General features: G+C 46.0%; 7 protein-coding genes across 7 annotated transcripts; 3 read left to right on the top strand and 4 right to left on the bottom strand.

The window, feature by feature from the left end:
* Positions 1-1,222: 1,222 nt before the first annotated feature.
* On the bottom strand, positions 1,223-6,289 carry C8R40DRAFT_1039083 (uncharacterized protein; the record flags this gene model as incomplete). Its single annotated transcript, XM_046223798.1, has 8 exons — positions 1,223-1,912; positions 1,965-2,166; positions 2,218-2,826; positions 2,883-4,621; positions 4,676-5,563; positions 5,617-5,802; positions 5,855-5,923; positions 5,981-6,289. 8 exons carry the CDS (start codon positions 6,287-6,289, stop codon positions 1,223-1,225), a joined length of 4,692 nt encoding a protein of 1,563 aa, XP_046089041.1.
* A 748-nt stretch (positions 6,290-7,037) lies between these two features.
* On the bottom strand, positions 7,038-8,524 carry C8R40DRAFT_1038950 (aspartic peptidase domain-containing protein; the record flags this gene model as incomplete). The annotated part of the gene is made up of 5 exons (XM_046223786.1): positions 7,038-7,334; positions 7,383-7,424; positions 7,485-8,122; positions 8,181-8,370; positions 8,420-8,524. The coding sequence occupies 5 exons, from the start codon at positions 8,522-8,524 to the stop codon at positions 7,038-7,040; spliced, it is 1,272 nt and encodes a 423-aa protein (XP_046089040.1).
* Positions 8,525-9,062: 538 nt separating this feature from the next.
* On the top strand, positions 9,063-10,508 carry C8R40DRAFT_876750 (GTP-binding protein ypt1). The gene is made up of 7 exons (XM_046236522.1): positions 9,063-9,207; positions 9,273-9,392; positions 9,581-9,593; positions 9,647-9,730; positions 9,783-9,913; positions 9,964-10,067; positions 10,119-10,508. Exons 1-7 carry the CDS (start codon positions 9,142-9,144, stop codon positions 10,213-10,215), a joined length of 615 nt encoding a protein of 204 aa, XP_046089039.1. The 5' UTR covers positions 9,063-9,141; the 3' UTR covers positions 10,216-10,508.
* Positions 10,509-10,767: 259 nt separating this feature from the next.
* C8R40DRAFT_1167997 (Piwi domain-containing protein) lies at positions 10,768-14,657 on the top strand (the record flags this gene model as incomplete). Its single annotated transcript, XM_046231119.1, has 22 exons — positions 10,768-10,964; positions 11,025-11,056; positions 11,174-11,337; positions 11,395-11,498; positions 11,555-11,650; positions 11,725-11,814; positions 11,876-11,935; positions 11,993-12,230; positions 12,289-12,540; positions 12,595-12,720; positions 12,769-12,922; positions 12,990-12,995; positions 13,049-13,101; positions 13,172-13,349; positions 13,417-13,492; positions 13,556-13,647; positions 13,707-13,982; positions 14,035-14,113; positions 14,170-14,202; positions 14,251-14,366; positions 14,421-14,481; positions 14,540-14,657. 22 exons carry the CDS (start codon positions 10,768-10,770, stop codon positions 14,655-14,657), a joined length of 2,601 nt encoding a protein of 866 aa, XP_046089038.1.
* A 382-nt stretch (positions 14,658-15,039) lies between these two features.
* On the bottom strand, positions 15,040-16,143 carry C8R40DRAFT_1039504 (cyclin-like protein; the record flags this gene model as incomplete). The annotated part of the gene is made up of 4 exons (XM_046223844.1): positions 15,040-15,334; positions 15,385-15,737; positions 15,851-15,932; positions 15,998-16,143. 4 exons carry the CDS (start codon positions 16,141-16,143, stop codon positions 15,040-15,042), a joined length of 876 nt encoding a protein of 291 aa, XP_046089037.1.
* A 281-nt stretch (positions 16,144-16,424) lies between these two features.
* C8R40DRAFT_876988 (uncharacterized protein) lies at positions 16,425-18,476 on the top strand. The gene is made up of 4 exons (XM_046236523.1): positions 16,425-16,590; positions 16,656-17,706; positions 17,796-18,064; positions 18,268-18,476. The coding sequence occupies exons 2-3, from the start codon at positions 16,729-16,731 to the stop codon at positions 18,018-18,020; spliced, it is 1,203 nt and encodes a 400-aa protein (XP_046089036.1). The 5' UTR covers positions 16,425-16,590; positions 16,656-16,728; the 3' UTR covers positions 18,021-18,064; positions 18,268-18,476.
* Positions 18,477-21,434: 2,958 nt separating this feature from the next.
* On the bottom strand, positions 21,435-22,004 carry C8R40DRAFT_1167994 (uncharacterized protein; the record flags this gene model as incomplete). The annotated part of the gene is made up of 2 exons (XM_046231118.1): positions 21,435-21,817; positions 21,866-22,004. The coding sequence occupies 2 exons, from the start codon at positions 22,002-22,004 to the stop codon at positions 21,435-21,437; spliced, it is 522 nt and encodes a 173-aa protein (XP_046089035.1).
* Positions 22,005-22,041: the final 37 nt, after the last annotated feature.

Raw genomic sequence — 22,041 nt, 5'->3', positions numbered from 1 at the left:
GCAGCCATTCGGGCCCGGCACTTGTGAGTATAGGAACGTTGTGTTCTGCTCCTTGTGACTGCGAGAAGTATATCCAGTTGTTGGGTATTCTTCGAACTTAGGATCAGTCGTTGGTCTTAAGGGCAAATCACGCTGTGTGGTTGTGCCAGCACATAGTTCTAGCCCTCCGTAGGGGTCTGTGTGTTTCGGTTTTAATTTACTTTGATTCAAACCCCCAATTCTTGATATACCCAAATCAATACAAACCAAAGCACAAATCGTGCTGAATCTACCTTGATCAAAGGAATACATCGAATCCTTAGAACGATTCAAATTGATTGATCGAAGCTTCGTACTTAGCTCTCAAAGCTTTGCGGAACCTTTGCCAACGCTACCCCTTGCTATTAAATAAATTTGATAGCAGTGAACTCGCATATTGTGTATTAGATTGGTTGGTTGGAGTGCCCATTAGATTCCTTCCTTTCTCTTTCACACAAAAACGAGGCAAGCTCGTTATCGGGGCGCGCTTACCCCGATGTTTCAGCTCAAGGCGGAACTGTTGAAATCATCATCAATGGTCATGTCGATTATGTCGGCGGCACGTCATGCTCTTCTCCCATTTTTTCCTCTGTCATCGCGTTATTAAACGACGAGTTGTTGAGTGCCGGAAAGTCGCCCCTGGGTTTCTTGAACCCGTGGATATACGCAAACCCACAGGCATTCAATGACATAACGATTGGTCTGTACTACGTTTCTTGAGGTCCCTTCCCGACAATATTTTTGAACTTTGATTTCGTAGGAAACAATCCCGGCTGTGGAACAGAGGGTTTTTCAGCTAACGAAGGTTAGTGCTTATAGGTTATCGAAAGAAACTTCCTTCCTGATTTTCATTGCAGGTTGGGATCCCGTCACTGGTGTGTATGCTTATAACTTCGAATCATTATTTCCTCACCAAGAGGCTGATGTCAGGTATGGGATCACCCAATTATGCGGCTATGAGAACTGCAGCTGGATTGTAAGAAAAGTTCATGCTAGTCAGAACTGTAAAATTAGAGTACGTTCATCCATGATATATTCGGTAGAAAGCTTCATACAAGCTTCCCTTGTGTACTACTGTCACGACCTACTTGAATTTCTCTATATTTACCACCCCCACGGAGTGAGCCTGTAGAGTTATGACCTTCTTCGACGAAAATTCAAAAAAGCCGCGGGAGCCAATAATCTTCAGCTTGCCATCATATGTCTAAATTATCAAGGGGGGAGGTTCTTCTGGGACATGTCCTAGTTTCGACAGCTCCTCATCATAAAACTTCACAAGCATGTCCTTGTTGGAACAAAATCCATGCATTTCAACACGGATCCTCTCGGCATCCACTGCTGGGCGGTGCTCCTTACTCTTTGAAGTAGTGCCCAACCGCCCTGGACCCATTAATCGATTGGTTAGAAACAAAAATCCTTGGGATCCACCCAGCAATTGCACAAACGCCACTCCGGTACGATGAACAAACTGCGAATATTTGAAGGGCGAACGCCGGTAAGAGTAGATAACGTCTACGTTGTTGGGATAAAGATCCGCCGCTTCGACGTCGACGATGAAGCCAAATTTTCGAAGCAGGGCGTATTCGAAGTACCGAGTCGAGGAGGATCCCTCTGGTAAACGGTCTGGGATCCCTGCTAAAATAGGCGGAGCAACGGCCAAACGAACGGGGAAGCATGATTGGAACGCGTTGCGATTACGAATGTCACCTATCTGAGCAACATAGGCCTCAACAAGTCTGAGTCCATATTTTTCGATGGTACGACTCCACAGACGTAGTTGGTCTTCAATGTAACGAGGAGTTGTACCGATCCATTGTATTTCGAAGTGAAATACGGTACCCGGATTTTGTATTAGGTCGTGGTGAAGGAGGACTGTTTCTGCTTGATCGCTCCGCTTGAAATGGAATAAGTGCGCGGAAAACAATCACTGAACGACTGGAAGTTACCTTGTTGGGATCAATATCAATGACCATGCTCTGGCTCAGAATAAGCCTCTTTTTGTTTCGGCGAGGGCTAGAGTTAGACGCCCGGGAACTGTTTCCCGGGTAATGCCCTCGAGGTATCACGTCTTCTGTACGTGTTCGAAACCACCTTCGAGGCGTGGAAGACGATTGCTGATATTCGCCTTTCAGCCGATAGAAATAATGTCTTGGGAGATAGAATGAGTTCCCAATCAAACGAGAGAATAGGTCAACTCACCCATCTAAAAAGTTATGGTGGCCTCGCACATGCTCAAAAAGCCCCTGTTCTTGCAATTTTGACCCCCATTCCGCGCCTTGTGCGCGGGAAGAGACATCCCTAAACTCTCGAACAAGCCACGACACGAAGTCAAATCCAGTAAATGAGTCGGGATAGTGAGACTTATGCCATTGGTTGTGTTTTATCGGTACACCGTCCTCTTCTCGCATGGCCTTAGCGATTGCAGTCAATGTCATATCAGCGATTTCCCGCTCGCTTTTCATTTTCTTTCTCAGCGGGCCAGCGGCATGTATTGAATCTAGTTGATCCATGAGAGCATCGTCAAGAACTGACATGGCTGGACTCAGAGTTGTGGGCAAGAATCGAATCGGGGGATGTGAGGATCCTCCCTTTTCTTTTTCTTCCGGAGACTGCCAACGGAGTTTTGTGAAAGACTCGGCAAGTTTATCAATACCGAGGATACGAGCTTCTTCGTCATTCAATGTCTCTCCAGAAGGTCCTGTCTTCAACGTCGGAGGCTCTGATGTAGGTATGATGATGAACCGCGTTCGCCAATACCGAAGAGATTCGTTGAATTGATGCTCATATCCTGCAACTAGCATATCCAGCCTGCCGAATGCGGGGTCAGATAGCACATTTCAGACATATATTTACAATCCACGAACCTGTTCCATCCGTAGTTCTCAAGTCCATGAGGTGTGAATGTCGTCTTGTGTTCTGTATAACCCACTCCGAGTTTTGGCCAAATGAGGCATTGGTAATCAAAAGGCTGTGTTGAAGGCATACGCCGCACATACCTTCGAACCTGTATTGCTTCACCCGTATAAGAAATGCGATGAATCTCATTACTCATGCTTAGATATACAGGATCATTCGTGTTCTGGAGCACTTCGGCGGCACCCATAGGTTTCGGGGACATCTCCTCGTCTGCGTTCAGGAAGGACTGTGTACGCCGAAAAGGGATAATCGCAGCTGCCTTGCTTGATCCGCTCTTAGGCGGCTGAATGACAAACTGAAAACCCTGTGCTAATCTTACAGCAGCCATACCACGCATGACCACTAATGCCCATGCCCTTCGCTGTCCTTCTGAAGAACCCTTCTTATCACTCGGGAGAAGCACTAAGAACGAGCGCATTTCCGGAGGGTCAACAACAAAGTCATACGAGAATACATCGTAAGACGTTTCTAACTCTGCCGAAGATGGGAAGTATTCTACAGTCAAAGGGAGGCAAAAGGGTGTGACGATGGAACCCCATTTGATGTCGTGCTTGGAGGGAGGTACAGGAAATGTATGCTGCCATCGTGCAGCTAAAGATGCTTGCGAGTAAGATAACGTGGTTTGTGGCTGTGATGGATTTGGACGGGAGCTCGGCGAAGATGAGGAAGATGAGGAAAATGGACCTGTCAGCGAGCCTATTACACTGCGCCGCTTACCACCAAAGGTTTGTTCTTCGCGAGGGGGAGTGTTCAAGGGTGATCGTCGCCAAAGGCCATTACGAGTGGCATTCAAGATTGTCTCATCGTCAAGGACTCTGGAGGTACCACCTCGAGAGATTGTGCGTTTGATAGCCATCGGTGTCGCAATGGCAGACGAGCTACCTGTTGATGCTTGAGCTATGCTTGCTTGAGCTATGGAGATTTTAGATGGAGAAGCGAATAATGAAGGGTTTGTAGCACGTGATGAAACAGAGGCACTCAAGGCAGCTGTGGAAGATGAAGATGCGGAGCTGCTCAGGTTAGCCACAGACGCTGAAGCTGATTCTGTGGTGATCTGTGGTTCAACGGGACCACTCCTAAATGGTTTGAATATCCAAGATGGGGTGAGTTTGGACGTCAGAGTGCTGCGCGAGGGACTGCTATCTTCGACCCGGATACGGCGCATTGACGAAGTTGATGATCGAATAGAACGACGGCTCGACGTGGAACGAGGGGAAGATGTAAGTGGAACCTTCAAAACAGAAGGAGACGCAATGAGAGCATTGTCAACGTCAGGAAGTAAGTGAGACGTCCGTACAGGACTCTCTTCGATGGTATTTATTTGTGTCATGGTGGAACTCCGTTGAGAAACTCGTGTACTGCTGTTGTCAAGCGCATTCTTGTCTGTATCGACAGGAGGACGCTTGGCAGCCGCCAAGGATTTGGATTCAGCTTTCAACGCAAAGATGTCCAGGTCGAATGCGTCTGCTTCTGCCTTAGTCGGAAGGACAGTCGGTTGTATTGCTGGTGATTGACGGTCGTTCAAAAATGGAACATCAATTGTTGCAAGCACATCGTGTTCAAGGAGACCCAGCATTTGAATTTCATGCATTTTCGCTCGTGCAACAAACCTAGGAAAATAATTCAGACGATTATTTGATGCCCTGAAATGAATGGAAACGTGCCTATCTTGCCTAAACGGGAGGTCCTGCGGAAAAAGAGTTGAATGATTCTTCTCGCTATAGATTGCTCGAAAACTTACCACTTGCTCATCCCAAAAGGACATAGAAACCCAGAACGGCTCCCACCAGAAAGTTGTCTTTTCTCCGCTTGGTTCGTCGTCGCCTCCCCACAGTGGATCCATTGCACGGACACCGTAGCCGTTGTCTTTCTCCATCCGAATTTCAGGTTCGCTCCCTTGAAAGCTAAAAATCGGACTCTGATGCAAAGGGGTCTTGGTGAGGGAGACAAGATCTAGTCCGAACCCCTGATCCAACATGCGATTCGTGGTCAAACGTAACAATTGTTTCGACACACGGAAGTATCCAGTTCCTGGAGTTATGAGAATAGTCGTCGTCCCCGTAAGAACCAACGATCGATCGATATAGTGCGTCTCGCTGGGGTAAAGGTTGAGATTTAGAGCTTCTAGTATAGGCCCATCATGAGCATACGATAGCCGTCCGACCAGGCGTACTTGCTCTGATTCACCTCCAGCCGAAGAGTCCAGAGACGCGCGATGATAATGATGGGTAAGTAAAATGTCTCTTTGGAAGTCCCAGAACGAGTTTTTCAAACTGACAAGTGTAGGTTTCCATTCGTGAATCACCTCGAGATCCGTGATGACCTTATAAAAGTCTTTATACCAGTCTCCACGTTCGTCGCGACGCAAAGGGCCCGCGGCGTATTCGATCTCGTTTGAATCGTAATATACACGAGAAATAAGCACAATCGTTACTGTATGATTTGTGCCGGCTTCTTTCCATTTGGCAAAAAGTGCAGGAAGGAAGGAATGTACGACTTTTTCGTTGTAACGTTCGCCGTCACCAGCAAATTCCCAAAGCTCGCGACATACTTGAATAAAAATAGTGACTTTGGCAGATAAGGAACGGTAGACGATTTTGGTGTGAGAGGTCATAAGTGCTGCGGGAACCTACATGTAGCAATCCTCAATTTCAGAATAGTTGGGAATATGAAAAGACACACCTTTTGGTCTTTAATATATATGTCTTTAATTTTTGCAGCAATGGAACCAATAAACGAAACCTCCTGCTCTGCATATATACATTGATCCACCAGGTACTTTCCCATTCTCCACATATCGTTCCTTCCGAGATACTGATCCTGAAACGAAAGTTCCACATACTCTGCGGCATATTTATGCTTGTCAACCTATAGAATTATTTTGAGGACAGTGATGCGTACGAAGTAAGAATGCGAATACCTTTGTCACTGTAACTTCGCTATTGTTCCTTATGCCGAACGCTTCAGCTATTGCTTTAGGTACGGATATCTGTACTTATGAGATGGTCAGTTAAACAGAACACGAATGTGTGGTGAGGCCACGCACCTGGAGCTGAGGCTTTAGATTAGGATCCTCCTTTGACACCACAAATATGAAAGCCCCGGCTAACGTCTCTATACCCGCTGATACACTAAGCAAATCTCCTTCAGCTACTCCAGGCCAATACATAGAGTTCAAGATCACAGCAGGCGATTCCTTGGTGTCCGAGTCATGAACCCAAGCGTTCAATATTGTAAAATCGCCATATTTGAGAGGAAGCGTCGGTAAAGGCGGAGGCCTTAGAATTGATTGAGCTGTATTGGACCGTCTTCGACCATACTGAGGTTGCTGAGAGTCGGCTCGAGATGTGCTCATCAAGAGCTGGGAGTGAAAATCCACCAGGACATAAAATTTGATCAGGGCGCTTATAATGTGTTACATAAATAACATATCTGGCGGTTCTTATCAACGATGCTAATGACTCTTCCAAAAGAGCTGGATATTGCCTATGAGAATATGCGGGAGGTCTGTTGAACATAGCAATAAAGACATCTCGATTCTCGATCCTTTGATCTGCAGAGTAGTCGTTAAAGTCCCTTATGACAGCATATGACTCGTGCAGCCAATTTTTCATGCGACGTATAAGTATCGCTCAGCTCAGCTGGAGCATGGCTACAGATCCTGGACATGACTTCTATAGTTGACGCCAAGGCGATCAGTGAGGATCAGTGTTTCTAGTAGGACCGCCAGACAAACCCGAAACAGACTCCTGGCAATCCCCCTTCTAAACCTCACGCATCTTAGACCATAGATTGCACACCGAGGCATTCTTGTTCTGGATTCAACGGTTTCCTAACAAAGAGGATCCTCTTCTTGAAGATTTATGTATACATGCACACCGTATTCACCCAGGGTAACTCACTTTTCAATGAACCTGAAGGTCCACGTCGGGGAACTCTTTGACAAATTGAAGGAGTTATTGTTGAACTAACAACTGTGTTTTGCTGTTAGAGCAACAGGTTACTCCCAGACGAGTTTGCGACATCGTGCCTAGAAGGAATTCCTGTTGATATCCACCATATTTGACTTACATTACAGTATGTACTACAACACGTCCATATAATCATTTCTGTTTTCGTTTACCAAACGCAGCTGATAATCTATGACGAGCTCGAAAAAGAGTCACAAGCACTGCACCACCAATGAATCCACATAACGTGGAGATCCCGTACAAGAGCTTGTATCGAATTCCTGAAGCGACAACGCTTGAAATCTGTATGACTGGCGAAGACAAACTGTTTGAATCTGGTCCACGATTCTGTCGGAACGCTGTCAACGCATTTTCCCTGTTGGTAGTACTGATGAGACCAATCCAAGGTCCGCTCGAGGAGTTAGCAGCATGATAGAGCGAGTAAACATTCTAAGAAAGGTTGTCAGAGGTGATATCGCAATAGCAGATTGTGTTTACACGAAGAAATACATCCCCAAGTAGCCAGTCGCCTGAGTCGACCTAGAATGGAACATCAGAGTAAGAAGAGCTAGTGCCAGGGACATTGAACGAAATACAAACTTCATCGTTGGCTTGAACCCCACCTAAGCACCAGCCGTTATTTGATTGTTCTTCTTCCCAGCTGATGTCCGCCGGATCCAAGAGAAACTCTTTGTAAGAACTACCTTGTCCAAATACAAAACCAACTATCAAAGCCTTCTCGCATCTGACTTGCCATGTTCCAGTGATGGGATCGTTCCTCGCTGCAGAGCCTACACTTGACCAGAATGCTTGAACATCACGAGTCGGGCCCAAAGCTAAAGTCGTGCCAGTATCGAGAACAGCAATTTGGGATCCTTGAATGCCTTGTATAGAGGAAGGTGACAGCGATAATCTTGTAGAATTGATCGTTAAATAGAGAAGTGGAATTTTCCAATATGTGTAATCGTTTGCGCCTGCTTTTGATACTGGGATAGAGAAAAAGGCAGAGAAGTCGGTGGCGTAAGATCTGTCTAATTGCCCGAGAGTGAACGACGAAGGAGAGTTGACGTTGAGTTTTGAACCAAGGGTGATTGTGAAATACGGGTCGGCCAGACCACCGAATATGCTTTGCAACACAGTCATTCCTGACATAGACGCCTCAGATGGAAATGCCAGACCCAAGATACCGGAATTGCCTTCGCTCGAAAAGTTGATATTATCGGTGCTGTTTGCAAGACCTTGACACAGACGAATGAATAAATCAATCACGAATACTAAAGCACCGATGAAACTCACCAAAGACTTGTGAAAGCAGGCGATACGGTCCCAGTGAGACAGTTTCCGAGGCTACCAAGCCAGATACAGAACCAGAGATGTAATCGATGTGGAAAGGTGTTTGAGATATTGAAAGATTCGATGAGAACGCTCGAGAATATCTTGCAACGTTGGCACAGTCTGCAGAATCACATTCGTTGGATATGACCCACTATGAAACAGATCGAGTTTCTACAAAGGTAAAATAAGGAAACGCGTACCAAGTCTGACGATCCAGTGTCCAGTGTAAGAGGAAAACTCTGAGCGCCAACACTTGAATTGCGCCCACTGATTATGCTAAGCCTCCGTAACAGTCGCTCGAGCATACATACCTAACGTTGACAATATATGTGCTGTCGACCATTTAAACTCAACTCTGAATGTTGGAAGATAGACGCACTAGTCGTTTCTATCCAGTATTGGAATCGTATCGCTAACACCTGGGCCGGAAGACGTATCTGCTGAATCAACTCTCATGAGTGGACGCTTGGTACGTGTCAAAAGAAGTCTGAATCCTAGTTGCTGAGCAAGAGATGGAGATGATGAAGACTGCCATAGAATAAAGAGAACCGATAAGGAGAGGTTCATTGTGAGGAAAGTAAATGTTCCGGTCAAAGCGTACTGTATATGTAATTGACGGAGCCCAGCGAGCGGAAATGCAGCCTGCCGCGACCGGACTGGGAAGCTCCACTACTCAATTCAGTGTCACGATAGTACCGGTCAGGACGAGGACTGTTCCTCAGGAAACTACAGTCGGGGCTATGTAGCAGTGGACAAGGGTCTTGTATTAAATATTAGTTTTCCCGGCGCCCGCCCGGCTTTCGGCACCGGCGAGCACCGATAGCTGTCGCCTTTCCCGTTACGCGTGTATCGCCTCTTCCCACTTTCCACTTCCGCTGTACCTTGAATTCATTTTTGTCGTCTTACAACTTCTTCCCTCACGATGCACACGAGCGAATACGACTATCTCTTCAAGCTTCTGCTCATTGGAGACTCTGGTGTCGGCAAGGTGCTTACTTTCACAAGGGCCCAGGTCATTCCGTCGTCGACTGACTCCTTTCTCTTTTTCAATAGTCCTGCTTGCTCCTGCGTTTCGCAGACGACACATACACAGAAAGCTACATTAGTACTATTGGTGTTGATTTCAAGATTCGTACGATTGAGCTCGAAGGAAAGACAGTGAAGCTGCAGATTGTGAGTGGGCAATCATACTGCCTTGTTTTCTTGGTTATGTGGCACAGAACCACGTTCTGGTATGCTGTACAAAGGGTTCTTGGTCGAAAGATTCAAGAGGATGATGCTACTTGGAAGGAGCCACTTTCTACAACTCCGACGAGTAAATTCCAGCCCTGCTGACACACTTTCCTCGTTTTGGTTTTTAGTGGGACACAGCAGGTATTTCCTTTGTTTCTATTCCCTGTTCTTATTCCAACAGCGTCCTCATACAGGTCAAGAGCGATTCCGAACCATTACTTCCTCCTACTACAGGGGTGCCCACGGTATCATCGTTGTATATGATGTCACCGACAATGGTATTGTTGCCAATTCATTCAACTGTGGTCGCTCAATTAAATCTCGTTACAGATACCTTTACAAATGTAAAGCAATGGCTTCAAGAAATTGACCGTTACGCTTCTGAGGGTGTCAATAAATTGCTTGTGGGAAACAAATCGGATTTGACGAGCAAGAAAGTTGTCGAGTACAGCGTTGCTAAGGTGTGTCTTCTCGCCTTGTTTTTTGAACGACGCTCACATAATTTAACTAGGAATTTGCGGATCAATTGAGCATTCCGTTCCTGGAGACATCGGCCAAGAATGCCACCAACGTCGAACAAGCCTTTTTGACTATGGCAAAGCAGATCAAAGACCGGTATGTAGCTCCGGAACCTCATGCCAACATGTAACTCACAACTGATTCTAGAATGGGGTCCACACCGACGGCACCGGGAGCAGGAAAGTCAACTTCGGTCCCCGTCGGGCAGAACGTTCAACAACAGCAATCGAGTGGCTGCTGCTAAACGGCTCGTTTCATTTCTCCCTGTCTCCCATATATCAAGTCTACTTTTGACTTTAGTTCTTGTTCTTACGAATATCATCCACTATACATCTGCTACATTATGATGTTGGACGTTATCCTGCACCTTCCCTTGCTGTTGTCTCACGTATTTGTTGTGATATCATGCATGCTGAGTGTGGGTTCTCTTTTCCATTAGATCATGGAAGTTATGTGTCTTTTCCTTACCCTTGTGAATATAGCATCTTACTATTTTTTGTGTCCATGACCCAATTAATTGCTTCTGAAGCTGTTCCGAAATTGTAAGTTCGCACCTTATAAACGCCCTTCATGCCCAATTATGATAAGGAAAGTCTTCTGTGACGCTTACCTTGACCCATATATCACATTTCCATCACAGTCGACTTCGTATCACAGCAATGAATCTCTCAATCCTGATCTTCGAGGGGTCTAAGGGCGCTGGTTGAGTCACATTGAAAAGGAGTGAAAAGGGAACAACTATAAAAATCTAAGCTACTTCGTTTCCCTCTGTTCCCAGAACCACCTGTCTTCACCAATGTATCAAGGTCGAGCTCAGGACAGTGGCTGGACTGGTAGTAGAGATCGAGGCCGAGGCCGAGGTGGCGGAGACGGCGGTCGAGGATCGTATCGGAGCGGGCCCGGGGGTGCCAGTGGTGGCTTTCTGCCCAGCGTACTGAACCGCACCCAACGTACCCCGGTAGTTGTAAACACTAACTGTTTCGAGATTACCAAGTAGGTCGTCATGTTTATCCGATTCTTTCCTAACCTAAGATGTATTTGTGTAATCCACAGGCTCCCATCAAAAGAATACTACTTATATGATAGTGCGTCTCTCATTCGTTTCAAGCTTTCAGTATCTCTATGACTAATGCCACGGATATTCAGTTAGTTGGGTGGACTTAGTTTCGTTTCTCCCCGACTACCATGCTGAAAATTCATAGTCATCCGACCAGAGAGGAAAAGGTTTGAGGACCGTCAGTTGATCATAAAGAAGCTGCAGGGTACCGTCGCCCCGATAATATTTAGTCCTCGCGCGCTCTATGATGGCAATGCCCTCTTGTATAGCTCACATATGCTTAGTCTAGCTGGCGGAGGCTCTGCTACGGTGAGTCTAACTTCCGCTGATGTTCAAAAGGACATTACTCAGAAACAGAATTCGTAGTTCAATGTCGATTCATCAGACTCGAGGAGAGAAGCCAAGCCAGGAGCTCGTGGCGTCTATACAGTGCAGCTGACGCTCACTAGTAGCGATCCGATTCGTCCCTCGTAACGAACATATTTCACAAATTGCGTAGCGTATACCACTAATGCTCACTTGTCAGGGATCTTGCTGTTGTTCTCCAGGGTGGTCGTCCGAACTCCAAAAGCATGACAGCCACAAATCTTCTGCAATTACTCATACGACAGGCACCTAACCAGTAAGCCATCTCTTTCCGCATTTTGACTTGTTAATTTGAAGTAAAAAAAATATGACCTGTCGTGATATCGATAGAATGTACCCTCACAATACGAAAGCATACTTTACTGAGGTTCATAAAATGACTCTAGGAGAAGGACTGGAGTTATGGAGAGGATTTTTCCAGTAAGTGTTAATTTTGCTTTTGCAGTAGGATCTTCGCTTGTCCTAATTTCGCCCGTATCAGGTCTGTACGACCGAATATTGGAAAAATGCTGGTCAACATTGATACGACGATGGCCGCAGTGTAAGTATAGTTTCCTGGCTTATCAACACATTCAAGGGTTGTCAACTCTTCGCTCAGATACCAGAGTGGACCTGTCATCGATTTAGCTCTGCAATTCCTAGGTTATCGTGACGTTAGACAGCTGGATCTTCAAACAAATACAGTAGACTTTCGAAAACTGGAGAAATTCTTGAACAACATCAAGGTCACTGTAAACACCCCAGGTTCCAAAAATAGGACTAAGACTATTCGTGGACTTGTCCCGAATGCAGGGAATTTTGTTTTCTCCAAAGACGGGCAGGATATGAGCGTAGGGGTAAATCTCCTTCTTTTATAGCGGGTCAAAACAAAACCTGAACATCTTTTTTGCAAAGGAGTACATAGAGATGGTGTCCAACATCAAGATCAAGTATGGATCAATCGTTGGTGTTCGTCTAACTCCACCGAACGCAGAAAAAATTGTCATCGTCCCCCTTGAAATATGTCAGGTCAAGCCTGGTCAATTCTACCGCCAGAGGCTCCCCGATCGATTCACAAAGAACGCGGTCACCTTCAGCACGCTCAAACCCGACAAGAGACTGGATGCCATTATGGGCAAAGGTTCTGAACGTATGCTGCCTTCGCCGGTAGGTCAACGTTTCAGACTAACAAATGCATAACGTATTTATATTGAATTGAAGATAAATGGGTATCTGGATTCTGAATTTATGAAGGAAGCGAGCATGGAAGTGGGCACGCAGCCTATACGAATTCGTGGAGAACTACTCGCTTTACCCAAGGTCATTTTCGGCAACCACTCAAGTGTTGTAAGTTACTAATCTGCGAAGATATATGCGCCCACTAACCCTGGCCAGGATCCACGTAACGGTAGTTGGAACGTTGCGAAACAAAAATTTGCTAGACCAGCCTCCCTTCTCTGTTGGGGTATCATAACGTTTTCGCGAACGGTGAATGGTCATGGTGTTAGAAACCTTATGTCCGACATGACAAGATGCTGCAACGATCTCGGTGAGGATATTAGTTCATGCTCAACTACATCACACTCATATATATATCCCGTTGTCTTTTTCATTAGGAATGGGTATGTCGAATTTATGAGACTATTCTCTAGCTTTTGACTCTTTATTTTCTCAGAGATGACACCCCCGGTGTTTACCAAAAATGGTCCTGATCATGCTCCGGAACGAGTAAGTCATGTTGCAGTGGAACGCACAAGTTCGAGGTTTTGTTTACTTTCTCGATGGCATGCATATCCAGATCCTTGACGATGCCGAATTTGCCCTCAAATCAGCCTGGAAAAATATCAATCCGGCCACAGTGGAAAAAATCAAAGCATCGAGGTTGCCAAATCCGAAGCCTTTGATTATCGTCATTCTACCTAAAATGGCGCAAGAGTTGTGGCGGAAAGTCAAGCATTGGTCTGATGTTAGAACAGGTAGGAAGTCATTATCACTATTCATTAGTACGCTTGCCGTCTTCTAATCATACACACAATGTATCAGGAATTCTTACCCAATGCCTTCAAGACGAAAAAATCAAGAATGCAAACCTACAGTATTGGGGGAATGTCGCTGTCAAGTAGGTTTAGAACTATAATCTGGACTATACCGCTTCAAACTTGCGATTAACTTGCCTTTTAAGACTTAATGCACGTCTTGGGGGATACAATTCTCTAGTCAATTCACCGGCGATGACCTCTCTTCAGAAAAAGATGACGATTGTGATGGGTAACAGTTCATATATTATATATTACTCCTCGCATTCTTGGCTAATCAAGACTTACGTTGGGCAGGTGCAGATGTATCTCATCCAGGACCCGGCGTTCAAAAGCCCTCAGTCGCCTCTCTCGTTGCCTCTCATGATGCCTATGCGTCACGATATATGGCATTCACCCGGGTACAAAACCCTCGTCAAGAGTTCATCCAAGATCTCCAGGAAATGGTGACAGATTCAATTAAGAATTTTGCACAGCTCAATGCGCTACCAGAACGAATTGTATTCTTCAGAGATGGTGTTTCCGAAGGTGAATTTGAGTCAATCAGTGGAAGTGAAATATCTGCTATTCGAGGTTAGTTGCTCGTGTTCATCCGTGTAGCTGTTTAATGTATTCATTATTACAGAGGGTGTTAGGGTTGTGATGCGGGAAAAGGGTGTCAACCGTGAAATGCCTAAGCTGACATACATCATTGTTGGAAAACGGTAGGTTCTCTACTACTGGAGAATTTTCTTCCCGAATTTAACTCCTCATTTTGCAGGCACCATATAACTTTCTATCCTGAATCCGGAACGTGAGTATTTCTTATGGATGACATTCCCTCTGACTGACCTTAATCAAGTGAAGCAAATGACGGGAGAGGCAACTGTATCGCTGGTTTTGTCAATAACATCGATGATTTTTCTAATCCCGTGACGGACGACTTCTACTTGCAGAGTCATGGTGCTATCCAAGGAAGTGAGCTGTGCTCATGTAATGTTTGTGGCTTAGCTGACTCGAAACGTCTATAAGCCTCTCGCTCGGCGCACTATACCATCATGGTGGACGAGGTTTACGGCGGGAACCTACAGGAGTATGTTCGGTATCTATTATGAGCGCTGTAATGCTGATTTTTCTTGTAACTGCCGAAGGATCCAAGACATTGCTTTCACGCTGTGCCACGTTTACGCTAAAGCTACGAGAAGCGTATCTATTCCTGCTCCGGTCTATTGTGCGACTTATCCGTTCTTTCCATTGCTCTTGCGCTAACTATCTTTCTTTCCACTTTCTTTCATACGGCAGATGCTGATGTATGTCTTTCGATCATTACCTTTGTGTCCCCCTTCCCCCCCTTGAGCATGACAAACGATCTGATATTTTTCATGCTTGTCCACAGCTGGTGTGCGCGCGGGGTCCCATCTACTTGTGCGACGACTCAGGGCTGAAGCTGGCTGAGTCAGACACGGCGAGTAATGTTTCCGGACAACAAACGTTTGATTTGGCTCTCTGGCAAAAATGCTACAAGCAGATCAACCAGCATGCAGCTCGTGAAATGTACTTCTTGTAGTGGGCACTCCATGCCGTAGTTTGAATACAAGTTATCCATTGTACATACTGTGAATAGGTTCAGCTGGGGATATCTTCAGAATTTCTATAATTGCTGTCCACTCGTTGTATCCAATGCGTGCTTTTCTAACCAATTCCTCACCCCCTTCTTGCTGATCATAGCTACTACCCGTACTTTTTCATCATCACTTTGTTCCCGGTACAACCTCATGACATATCCACAGACGGTCCATACATCCTCCCAATCAGCATCAAATAAATGCCACCAACAATGTGGAGACTGTGATGGTAACGCTATTTGCAAGTGACGCGTAGAAAGGTATATCGCGGCGCAGACGATCGTTGGAACTTGGTAGAGTGCATATACAGGGGTTTGAAGCCTGCTAATTGTCAGGGGAAATTCTAATAACGAGATTAAGAATGGCCTTACGCATCGTTCAAGTATCCCCAAGCACGAGTACAGGCATCGTTTCTGGACATAAGACCAAGCAAGCGGAGATAGTTAATCAATGTCCCGTACGGAAGCACCACCTGTACATTGAACCCCAGTCTTTTCAAAAGCTGCATCTCATGCACCACGATAGCATCCTTGATGTCATAAAAAGTATTCCCAAAATATGACATGGGTGCGTATCTGAATTCCGAGTTGTCGGTGCCATTTTTAGAGCTGATAGAATGAGCTGCACGTTGTTGTAGCAAGTCGTATACATTGATGAGGTCTCGGGTTCTGAGAGGGCATTCTTCCAGTTTGGAAGCTAGATAGAGGGCGCCCATCCCAACGTCCTGACGGCGCCGAGGCGAATTTTAGTAATGAGAATATGTGTATATGTTGATAGTCAAATCTGTGTCAAGGAGGCTGAAATTGACAAGGTAAAGGATGAGAATGGAAGCCGTACCCCGATTCCAAATGTTTTCATGGAGGAAACATACCAAAATCGTTGGAAGAGGATTTGAGCTGTTGCCACCGCGACTTGTTTCCTGTTCCCGAGAATTCATTTGAGAAAGAGTTGTTTTTATTCCTATAGGTATTGTACAACGCTCACTGTTTCAACAAGATACCAGCTTCATGAATCAATTTGCAGCCATAAGCTCTCAAATCTTCCTCCAAATCTTCTGGGATACCATCTGCTCGTGAGGGAGTTTTTTCTATCTGAGAAAGAGATGCAAGAGGATAAAAGGTAGGGGTCATGATAGATGAAAAATGAACAGCTTGGACTTGATTGAAATTCATTCTTTATTCATTCTTCTCACGACCAAATGGCAGGTCTTCCTCCTCGACCTGCCTTTACTCCCGATAGACGCTCTTCGCCGCCGCTGAGGAGAAGAGACGATAGAACTTACTCAGAGAGAGATGATTACAGGAGAGACAGAGACAGAGATTATGATAGAGGAAGAAGGACGCCACCTCGATGGGACGATAGGGATAGAGATAGAGATAGACGGGGACCTCCGCCGTCAGGATACCGGGATCTTAGTAGAGAACGAGGAAGATTGCGTGGACCACCACCGAGGTCACCTCCAAGATCACCTCCAAGACCGCCTTACGACAGAGATAGAGACAGGTATCCGCCAGGAAATCGTTACAGGTCTCCCCCGAGGCATAGGCTTTCACCTAATCCACCACCGTATAGAGGCAGTGAGTCAATGGTTATCCTCTCTGAATTTAAGCTTAAATTTTCTAGGACGATTTTCTCGTTCAAGGTCGCCCTTACGTTCGCCTCGTAGATTTACCCCGTCTCCACCTCCCAGAAGACATGCGCGCCCAGTCTCTCCAATGCGCGGTCCGGGCCCAAGCCGCTTTAGAAGTCGCTCTCCAAAATATCCACCTCCCAAACGCATAAAACTTGGTTCTCACTCAATAGGCAGTCCTCCTCCTGTTCCTCCTTCTACACGCTCACCTGAGCGCATTCGATACCGTTCTCAGTCGCGGGATTCCCGCTATCGTCATTCTCGTGCTCCTTCACGCGACCAGCGTCGCAATAGTCCTGGGCTTCCAACGGAGAGACGCCCGCTTCGCGATCCAGATTCGCCCAGGGATGAAGGAGAAATACGCGAATATGATACTCCAGACAGAGATAAACTTTTAAGTCAAAATCAGAGAGCTCCGAGTCTGTCCAGAGAGCCTCCTTCCACTCTGCCAGTGCCGGAAGAATCCAAAACCTCTGTCTTGGGCGCCAAAGCAGTAACACCGCCTACTCCTGCCAAAAATATTGTCGAAAACGATGTTAAACCCCATGTACTTCCTGCGGCAGATCCTGCTTCAACTGCACTTCCGCCAAGCTCCTTACCTCCTGTACCCCAAGTACTTCCACAACAATCTATCCGCTCAACATCACCCCCAAAGCATCCTCGAAATTGGTCAGAATCTCGTCCCACAGAATCTTCTCTTTTTATACCTCCCTCCATCCGCAGAGGCCGAGGGAGAGGCAGCGGAGGTTCCTATCGAGGCGGAACGTATCGCGGAGGGGGCCCGCCAGATGCGCCTAGAGCCCCGCGCAATCGTGGACCTTCCCAGCAATCTACGGGGCCAGATAATTCAGAAGAAACAACTGTGGCGCCCTCTGGAGTTAATGTACCATCACCTGCAGATACTTCGAATTCAAAAGCAGCGACACCTCCCATTCATCCTTCAGTCGAACCTGAGGAGTCTATCGAACAACTACTCAAATGGGTTAACGAGGAACTAATTGTAACCGATATCATACAGGAAGAGCGGAGGATAGTGGATCGATCCAAGGTCTTACGTGATGAGGTGTGTAATCTATCATCTTGCTGTTCGCTGTCTCCTTTTGCTTCCCTGTCCTTATACCCACTAATCAAAATTCACTTCAATACAAATAGTATCTCGCCGCGCACCAATACACTCACCAACTAATGATGGACCACTACAAGATTACCAACGAAGCCCATCGGGCGCTACACGAGTATGAAATGGCCAATCAGGAGTTGAGGCATTTGCAGCTACGACGGCAGGTTTTGAATAAACAACAAGAGCTTGCCAGACTGGGTTTACTCGGTATGGATTATGAGCCGGATGGGAATAGCATTAGTACCCCGGGTCGATAAACCTACCATTTGACAATGGGAAACTTTGACTGGCCTCTGTTGTCGTTGAGTCTCTTGTGCGTCTCATCGTGAACCATTCATTATTCCTCACGATCTGTTATTTACTTGCTTATCTAGGTCCTAAGCTCACAATCGATTCAAGATCTCATTATACAGACTTCTGGATCCTTTGACTCCTCCAGCGTATGCTTTTGCAGTTATTCAAAATCATCACTTGAAGAGGCCCTCATCATATTTAATTCGTTAGTTTATCAGAGAGCTCCAATTCAACACGAGATGCTCTAATCAAATGACCTTTTTTCTTCGAATGTTGAAAGCAATTACATATCGTTCAGGTATTGAGTTTGGAGCTTTTAGTGCTGCCATCGTATCACGGTAAAAAATGACGCGTTGATGCGTTGGCCCGCTCCCAAGGCAGTCCACTTTCTTTCCAGATACTCGAGCCTTTTCATATAAGCATTTAGACTGGAGGGTACGAGGCCATTTAGCTTACTTCCATTCCCCGAATGATTGATTTTTCCCCATAACCTCCAGTAATGTTTATCTCATTGAAGACATCACCACCACGGTTGGACGTTATGATAGTTCTTTAGGGTCCCGCTGTGGGCGCCGGAGACTTCAAGGACGTACGATTTCACTGAAAATTTTTCTGGGGGCAGCCCTGTGACCCTTTGACTTCTATGCGCGTCCTTCTTCTGTTGAATTCACCGCACAAGAGCCGAAAATAAGAAGAGTGGTAAGACTTTCGGAGAATCATCTCTCTTTCCCGCGCTACCAGGATTTGCATACGCAAAGCATCCAGTCCGCTGATAGCTTTCCACTATCCCAAATTCCCAAGTCCTTTGGGCAGAAGGGGAAGACCTCAGATCTTGATATTGACTTTTTTAAATGTATAGGTCCTAAGGCCCAAGGGGGGAAGATGCAAAGGAGATGAGAAATACTGATGAAAATTGTTGCCTCAAGGTTTCAATAAATACAGTTTCTACACTTTATCTTTCTAAGGAAGGTAGGAAGGGAGGTGGGCAGCAAAGGGAAGATTCAAGGTCGAAATGTACACACCCGGGCACAATCTACGTGAATCTTGGGTATATCATGCATCAGAAGGGAGACTAGACCCGTGACTAAAAAGTCAGCAAAACTGTCAAGCACGTCCAGTGGGCATAATCATTTCACATATGCAAAGGCCTGGAAGTCGATGCGCGATCCTCACATTTCCTTTTGGTGACCCTCTCGTCCCTGCCTTTCCCTGACCTCCAGAGAACGCTATCTCAAACCGCTTCCCTTTCACTTCCCTCTCGTGTAATCAGAATCATGAAAATGATTGTGGATCAGTGTTGCAATGCTTTAGACTTAGTGAGGTAATTATATCAAGTCTGATAGGAGCTGAGGAGTGGGTTACTGAGTCGATAAAGGAAACCCGAAGGGAATAGAGACTGAGCAGAGGCAATCAAAGGAGAGTTACCCATTATTCTTTCAAAGACCCATCCGTTAATGTCTGTCATGCAGGGCTCGACAGCATCGAACACAGGTCCATATATGGAATCGTAGTCTGGACTGATTTGTTGACCTCTCTGTCATTTAACTATTCAGAGCAGTGACTACTAGTTACAAGATTCAAACTACTAGTAATGGAACTATTAGTGCTCAAGTGTATCTGTTGGGATCTTTTGGGGTCGCAGGGTAGTCCGTACTGTTACCAGTATACAGCCTCTCTTTGATGTCATCATGGTCCCGGTATCATATTCGCAACAGCTCGAATATCATGTCGTTCAACTCACTGGTACTGGTGCTCTTGATCGCGCTCATCCTGACACGTCTGCTAATGCTCACATGTCTGAACTCGGTCTCGGAGACGGACGGCATTCTCTACTTGGAACCTACATGTTTTATCATAAGTAGGTCCGAAGCCTATCACTCTCGCTCTAGTCTTCAATTCACGCTGCTCAAGTCTCAAATCTCCGAAGAGATAACAGAGTGATTTCGAATGTGAGGAATATTTATGCAGCTATTCTCTTTGCATAAGTATATTTCAAGGTACAGATCTAGAGATACATATGCTCATAAGGCCTTGACCTCCTTTGACTTCCATCGAATCTCATAATTGAGGTTGTTATGCACAATAGTAGCAACGTACGCAACAAGCGCAGTCGTCGAATACTCCAGTTTCCGGTCACTCGGTTTCCCGCATCTGTTACTGACGACTTCTCCGTGAGGACCATACTAATCTGATTGGTACAGAATATTGTCGGCGTTGTCCCCCTGAAATGATTCGAATATCCTTCGTGTCCGCCGTTCGCATGCGGGCTTCGTGATTTCAACAAGACTAGTGACATCCTATACTGTAAGCATGTTCAATACTTTGTAGCAGGTGCTCTCACCACGGAAAACTTGGACGAAGTGCCTGATGCAATCTGATTTTTCAACTTCAAGTCTCAAGGACCTTCGAGAGTTAGTGTCTACGAAATCACAATCATGATATCGGTTAACGAGCATTGTTATCGGGAAAGTTGATACAAGTGCTACCGTGGAAGGCGTGGAAGGAATGTCAGGATTCAACGTTCACATTCAGCATTTGACTGGAGATTGAAAGACTGAGACAACACTATACATGGCTTAGTTTCTCTCACATCAATAAGGGCAAGGGAGACCGTTTTGGGGCCAGTGCCAATGCCTACCGTTGTTCAATATTGACGTAGTGGAGCGCCAAGCTTCCGAATTGTTTGGTGGCAACTTGAAATGTCCGAGAAGAGCATCGACATGTGTCATGTTGAGATCGAGAAGTCCAATGCTCACCGCCTGTTGAACAGCAGGAAATAACAAGGTAACAGCAATATGCGGAGCACACGTATCCGTATTTGACCATGATACAAAAATGCCTAGGATCCACATATGAAAGTGAGGACCTATCTTCGCAACAGCAGTGATATCCGGTTTCTGATTTGGCTCTGTTCAATATTGATTTATCCGTCAAAGAATGTAGTGTTATTATGTCCAACCTAAAAAGGGTCATTGGAATATATGTAAAATGCATATGAATGAATACGTGCTGTGTGTGAGTGGGTTGCGATATTGATACAAATGCATGCAAAAAAAGCCGCGAAGATAAGGATAGAAAAAAGGACTCTGGACCAGTAACTAGGTCCAGATGACCCGGACACAGATAGCAAGTACGAGTAAAATGGAAGTCCAGGTCCGAGAGAGGCTAGAGACAAGACGTATTTACATTGAGAATGATCAAGGGTTCTCCTATCCGGTCGCAAGTTTTTGCGATCGAGCGTAAGGAAGGCAGCGGACTGGCAAGCGTGTGATCTATGAGTCAAAACAGTAGATGGTGGCAGAAAGGGGAGCAACAAACCTAATAGTAGCAAGAACAGACGTGAAGGTAGAATGCATTTGGCTGATCAGTTCAGGCTGTTATTTTTGGGATCGATATGGATGAACATGGTGTCTGACAGACATGGATTTGCGATGACGAGAAGACACGCTTGGTGGACGAGGTGGTAGGGCGGTTGAAGAGGTGCCCATTGCACGCCGCTTGCGCAGCACGAAGTCAGCAGACTCGTCGCAATCTTCCCTTTTCCGTTTCGAGGGCCGTTGCGTGTACGGCGGATGGGATAGATCTTCATCCAATTCAGGTAGAAGCTCGAATTTCAGGAAAGTGGGTGAATGGTACGGCAGAGGCTTTGGAGCAATAAGAGGAGCATTGCAGATGACGTGTAGAGACTGCGGCTGAGGCGGTGGTGTGAAGGACAGCTCGGACGAGGCTGAAGAGCCGTTATCCGAAGGAGAAGGGGGAACTATACGAGTTGTGAGACAAGAAAACTTACTACATTGATTGTACTTACACTCTAAATTTGGAACGTAGGCAGGATACGAAGGGGGAACCCACTGCCAGGCTGGGAGGATCCATCGGATATGAGAAGTCGAAGGTTGTGGCCAGCACGAGAGATGGGCCAACGGTGGATAGTATTCTGCAGAAGACATGGTAGACATTGGGAGAAAGTAACAGGAAAGAAGCGGG

This window comes from Lentinula edodes (assembly GCF_021015755.1).
Source record: "Lentinula edodes strain Le(Bin) 0899 ss11 chromosome Unknown C8R40scaffold_8, whole genome shotgun sequence".
Classification (NCBI taxonomy): domain Eukaryota; kingdom Fungi; phylum Basidiomycota; class Agaricomycetes; order Agaricales; family Omphalotaceae; genus Lentinula; species Lentinula edodes.
This window is presented reverse-complemented; position numbering and strand designations above follow the sequence as displayed.